Source organism: Aquila chrysaetos, chromosome 4 (genome assembly GCF_900496995.4).
Source record: "Aquila chrysaetos chrysaetos chromosome 4, bAquChr1.4, whole genome shotgun sequence".
Taxonomy (NCBI): Eukaryota; Metazoa; Chordata; class Aves; order Accipitriformes; family Accipitridae; genus Aquila; species Aquila chrysaetos.
Window position 1 is genome coordinate 45,948,276 of NC_044007.1, and position 5,862 is coordinate 45,954,137.

General features: G+C 41.5%; 1 protein-coding gene across 1 annotated transcript; it reads left to right on the forward strand.

Annotated features, from left to right (window-relative positions):
• The first annotated feature begins 1,742 nt into the window (after positions 1-1,742).
• On the forward strand, positions 1,743-5,390 carry SNAI2 (snail family transcriptional repressor 2). Its single transcript, XM_030012788.2, has 3 exons — positions 1,743-2,093; positions 2,661-3,206; positions 4,153-5,390. Exons 1-3 carry the CDS (start codon positions 2,015-2,017, stop codon positions 4,332-4,334), a joined length of 807 nt encoding a protein of 268 aa, XP_029868648.1. The 5' UTR covers positions 1,743-2,014; the 3' UTR covers positions 4,335-5,390.
• Positions 5,391-5,862: the final 472 nt, after the last annotated feature.

The following is a 5,862-nucleotide window of genomic DNA, read 5'->3' on the forward strand; positions in this document are numbered from 1 at the left end:
AGAGGGGAGCAGGACCACAAATGCAACCTTTTAAAAATGCTTTGTGGATTTCTTCATTTCTGTGGAGTTCAGGAAAACAACGGCTTGTGTCTCTGCAAGCACTGCTCTCCCTTCTGGGAAGAGCTGCATCTGCTCCTCCACTCCAGCTGCGAAGCAGGTACCTGGGAAGTCCCTTTCCTTGCCACCTTCCCATTCATCCTGTAGCCTGGGTGTGTTCCCTGCAGCTTAGAAATCCATGTGACACCTTTCACTGACAGACACCAGGGTTAGATGCTGAACAGCTGAATCTTTTTGATCAGTTCTTGAAAACGGCTAACTTTCTCTGCACTTGTTTTGGCATCCCCGAGATTAAGAAGTCATGCAGCTTGACAAAGCACTTTACTCTTACATGTCTTAACAGAACCAGAGGGATTTTTTTGTTTTTTCTTCCAATACCTGCTGCAAAAAAGGGCTGGGGTGGTCTCTGTAAAACACCCCTCTGCGCCTCCTCCCGACAGGACAGAGCCCTAGCAGCACACCGGCACGGCATACCGGTATGTGCCCAGGCAGGTGTAGTTAATACACATGGAGGGGGGGGAAGGGATGGGGAGGGCAGACCAAGAGTCAATCAGAGAGTAATTTGTGTTAGAAATTTACCAGCATTCAGCTGTCCATCTTTTCAAAATGCAAATATTTTAAAATTAAAAAACCTATCTGTGACTAAACATCTAGTCTAAATCAATCTAGATAACCAGAAAATTCTGTGGCACATTTAAGAGCCTTTTATCCTAAATGAAACACATAATACAGATTATACCTTCACAGGAAATCAAGAGGTCCTAGGTATACTAATGGAGAGGGACATTTAAGAGACATTTAAATTACCCAGTCTATAATTTGGGGAAGGGGGAGGGTGGGTGCTTATCTGTGCATCTTTTAACTGCTTCGGATAATTAGGAAAATTTCCTTGGCAGTGCTCTAAGAGGATAGGCAAAAGAGTGACATAACTACTCCCAAGGAAGGAAAGGTCAAGGTTTTGCATTCTGCAGATTTTTAAAGTAAAAAAGAAAGTATTCTTCATTTGAACAGTCTGAAGCAGTATGCATATTACATAAAACTTATCGCCCTGCTCTGAATGTCATCTTTTCCAGGGCTTCTGCCTCTCCTTGAAGTCACTTGCAGTATCTCCCTGGCCCTTCTGCCTGGAAGGGCGCAGGTTAGGGAGGCAGGCTGCTTGTCTCCAGCCTTCCCTAAACGCAACAATTCAAAGGCAGTTCCCAAACGGAGCAGGCACACTGTCAGTTCAAAGGCTCCCATTAGGTCTGCCGGCTAACCTGTTATCTTGTAATGCCCCCCACCCCCCTTCTGCCCTTAATGAACAGTTTGTTCCATTGTAATTCTTATATCAAACATCTGGAAACCAGACTTGCTTTAAAAAAAGAAAGAAAAAAAAAAAAAAAAAAAAAAGAAGTTTCAGTGCCTATGACTTATCCAGGTCTCTGTCAGAAAGAAAAAAAGAATTCAGCTGAATCAGTAAACTGACCTTTTTTTCAAAGCACTTTGATCAACACATTTTTCTAGACCGAAATTCTACAGAGCAACGTACACCCACTTTGTAGCAGGCTAACGTGCTCTGACCACAGCTTGCTCCTCCGTTCACAGCTGTCTCCAGCGGGAGGAGCTGAAACCTGAACCAAACCCTCCGAGCAGGGATTGGATCCCTCCTGCCAGCAGCCTGAGAGCCCTCCCAGAAAAACAGCCTGTTTGGAAAAGTGCTTGAGAACATCCCGAAGTGATTGGAGGAGCGGAAAACCCTTCCCCCCTGCACCTGACTAGTGGGTATTTACAGCACTTTTCTAGGCGCCTCTGCACTGCCACTACACGACCACAGTGGATGGACTGCGCGGGGCAGGCAACGCGATAGGGACCGATGCACTCGCAGTGATTGTGCGTGTGCGTGTGCAGCACACCCGCCGGGGACCGTTACGCCGACCCGCGAGGAGAGCCTGGAAGAAGGGCAAAGCCTGCATCCAAAATGCCACGCTCCTTCCTGGTCAAGAAACATTTCAATTCATCCAAGAAGCCGAATTACAGCGAGCTGGACACTCATACAGGTAAGAAAACGAAATCTAACGCCACCGCGTTGCTTCTGAGGTTGCGGTCATTGCGTGGCAGTAATGAGGAGGGGTGGGATTGCTTTTCAGGCTTGAGGAAATGGCTTAGTTCATGGCTAGCTCTTTTTTCTTTTGCTTACAAGAAGGGAGTTTTGAGAAATATGTCAGTGCTGCCCAGAATGAATCATAAAAGTTTGCTCATCCACTTGAACTCAAGTTACTTAGAGAGGATTTGGAGTTTTCCTGTTCCGTATCTGCTGGTGGTGGAATTGAAACTTTTATACAAATCCTTCGGGAAGTTTCACTGCTTCATTGTATTGGGCTGCATAGGTTTAGAAACAGCATGCTGCCTTGAAGAGACTCTCGAACTGTAATTTGTCCGTTCAAGGGCACTGTCTCTACCCGTCAGAATATATGTATGAACTAGTATTTCCTTAATCGTCCTTACATTCAGATGACTGTACCGAGTGTTTAAGTTATGCACCTTTTAATCCCCCAAATGTTAATTTTGCTGCCTTTTGAAATACTTTTTGGTTCTCTTACCTTAAAATTTTCTTCTTTCTCTAGTGATTATATCCCCATACCTGTATGAAAGCTATCCAGTCCCTATCATACCACAGCCAGAGATCCTGAGCTCAGTAGCTTACAATCCCATTACTGTGTGGACTACAACTGGGCTGCTACCATCTCCGTTACCCAACGACCTCTCTCCGCTTTCTGGATACCCCTCATCTTTGGGAAGAGTCAGCCCACCTCCACCTTCTGACACCTCCTCCAAAGATCACAGTGGTTCAGAAAGTCCCATTAGCGATGAAGAAGAGAGAATCCAGTCCAAGCTTTCAGACCCCCATGCAATCGAAGCTGAAAAGTTTCAGTGCAGTTTATGCAACAAGACCTATTCAACTTTCTCTGGGTTGGCCAAACATAAGCAGCTGCACTGTGATGCCCAGTCTAGGAAATCGTTCAGCTGCAAGTACTGTGACAAGGAGTATGTCAGCCTGGGAGCACTTAAGATGCACATCAGGACCCACACACTACCTTGTGTCTGCAAGATCTGTGGCAAGGCTTTCTCTAGACCCTGGCTACTCCAAGGACACATTAGAACTCACACTGGTAAGAACAACCATTGCAATTGCAGTTTCTTGTTGCTATAACATCAGGACGCCTTTTTGCTATTTTTTTCCACATGTGGAAAAACCAGCAGTGTTTCTTTACTAACCTTGAAATGCATCTGCAGAATCTCAAATGTATCATTAAAAGGCTAAATTCTCCCTCTTGGGGAGTGGGTGGGAGGGGAGTGTAGCATGGTCTCATAACTGTGGGCCAGATACTGGCATAAATCAGCGTTGCTCCCTTGATAATTATAGGATGGTTTAGCCCATTTCCACTAGCTGAAGGTTTTGCTTTAAGGATTTTATGTTAACTTTCAGGCTTTGGAAATTGCTAACTTTGAGAAGGCTCCGGCTGACTCTGAAATCAAGCAGCAAAAACAGAAAGGCAATGCATGAGTGGCTGCTTTCTGACTCCTTAAGCAGCCGGCAAGTTTTGCATGCGCTATCTCAAGTTCTTAAGAATTAGAAACACATCATCACCAAAGTGTTCTTGGTTTTTTGTTCTGTTGAGGCAAAGACTGGAGTTTGAGTGTAACGCTGGGTACAATGTAATATCTGTACAGCTGTTTGCTGCTTTTCAGTCAAAGCCCTTGTCCCCAGTAATTCACACAGCACTAAGCAGAAAAAGGTCTGTGAAAATATATGAAAATGCTGGGACGAGCCCAACCTAAAAGTACTGTCTGCACCTGTAGATGCAGAAGGTGTCAGCAGCTTGTCTTCAGAGACTGCACTTAGCAGCATATTCTGAAAAGACTGAGTTCTGCAACTACAGTCAGCAGTGCTGAAAACTGTTGTATCTGTGGCCTGATTAACCTTTTATTACACATTCTTTATTATAACAAATCCTTTCTGTTTGTTTCTTAGGATAAAAGCAGGTTTTACCTGTCCTAAACACGTACTTCTCTTTTAAAGCTTTATCCTCTTTTTGCTTGATGTTTCCTTTTTAGGAGAGAAGCCGTTTTCCTGTCCTCACTGCAACAGGGCTTTTGCAGACAGATCCAATCTGAGGGCTCATCTGCAGACCCACTCAGATGTGAAGAAATACCAGTGCAAAAATTGCTCCAAAACTTTCTCCAGAATGTCTCTTCTGCACAAACATGAGGAATCTGGCTGCTGTGTAGCACACTGAGTCATGCAGTCAATGTTTACCTGGACTCGATGCATTTCTCCACTCCTGTTCCAAATGATAAGTGGAAATCCAAAGGCGTTTTCTCATCTACTTTTCTGCCAAAAAAACCAAAACACCACCAAACACGCAAACAAACAAAATAGTGGAAGAACTTACAATGTCAGCAGAAATGAGCTTTAAGTAGTTCCTGTTCAGTCACACATTCGCATTCTTAAGTGTGAATTCTGAAATATGGGGAAAGACACCATGCATGACATTTCAAGTAGATCTAAAGGAAGAAGCTTTATCAGCTTTATAGATGAAGCCAAATGTAGGTCGTCTTTTCTTGCTTAGAAAAGGCTGCAAAGTTAACAATACATTCCTGCCAAGCCATTTCAACCAAAGAAACAGTGTTTTAAGTGGAACTTTTAATAAAAATACTACCCAAGTGAATTTTGCTAGACACCATTTATCTCAGGTGCCTTAAAAAGTATTCCGAGTTTACCTTAGTAAATGTTTAATATTATTCATTGCTGTGTTTTTTATTTTATTTTATTAGAAGCTGAGGCCTTCATTAATGATCTGAAATGCTTTAAAACTGCATAATTAAGAGAGGGAAAAAAAAAAACATGTAAGAGAATGTACGAAAATTTGAAAGCCACAAATTAACCGCATGTGCCTTTTTTAAAAAAAAAAAAAAAAGACTGTAGCTTCAAACATTCCTGGTGCATGCTTGACCATCTTTTAATATGGAATAGTTCCTCTAAACTTTAATCTTTTTAAAAAACGGGAATAAGTGCAAGAGAGGGGGTTCACAGGAGTTTGACAATTATTTTTTTTAAATGCACAAAGGAAATGCAATATTTTCAGCATTACCCCTCCAAGTGCCTTTTTTATTGATGATTTTGTAAAGTATGTGGACATAATGTAAATATTTTTATTTTTATATGATTGAATATGTTATGAATGAAAGTGAATTGTTGCCTATAGCAGCATCTATAGATAACTTGAAGAAAGTGTGAAGTGAAATTTATGTTGTTTTCTAGCCACTTTTTTACAATAAACATTTTTAAGTAAGATTTCTGTTGTTTGTTCTAATTAAAGAAAACAACTGTGTCTGGTTTATCAATGCTTTGGAACATAAAAAGTGCAAGTGTCTCTACATGACCAACTGAAGATAAAAGTGAATTTCAGACACGAATCCTTAGTTTACAAGTACTGAACATTAGAAAGGAATATACCCATTGCATTTTAAAACATTTAAAATTATACAGACCATTTTTCTAGAGTCACTGCTTTAAAACACTGTTGCTTTTTTGCTACTTACAATAGTATGACAACAGTGTGAAATATATTTTATGAAAAACATTTAAAGGAAACTTCTTTCTTGCATTTTAACAGTTGAAAGGATACTCTTAGATCAGCCTTATTATAGTACTTTTCCTGAGACTCTGACATTAGGAAATCTGGGCCTGATCCAAAGTCCATTAAAGTCAGTGGAGCCTTAAAGGAGTGCAGTAACGTTTGCATGATGCTCTTTTAAAGTAGT

Excerpts from the sequence above, each read along its gene's own strand:
- SNAI2 (XM_030012788.2), top strand. The coding sequence starts at position 2,015 with ATGCCACGCTCCTTCCTGGTCAAGAAACATTTCAATTCATCCAAGAAG. Across the intron at positions 2,094-2,660 it reads CGAGCTGGACACTCATACAG|TGATTATATCCCCATACCTG; the intron begins GTAAGAAAACGA and ends TTCTTTCTCTAG. Across the intron at positions 3,207-4,152 it reads ACACATTAGAACTCACACTG|GAGAGAAGCCGTTTTCCTGT; the intron begins GTAAGAACAACC and ends TTTCCTTTTTAG.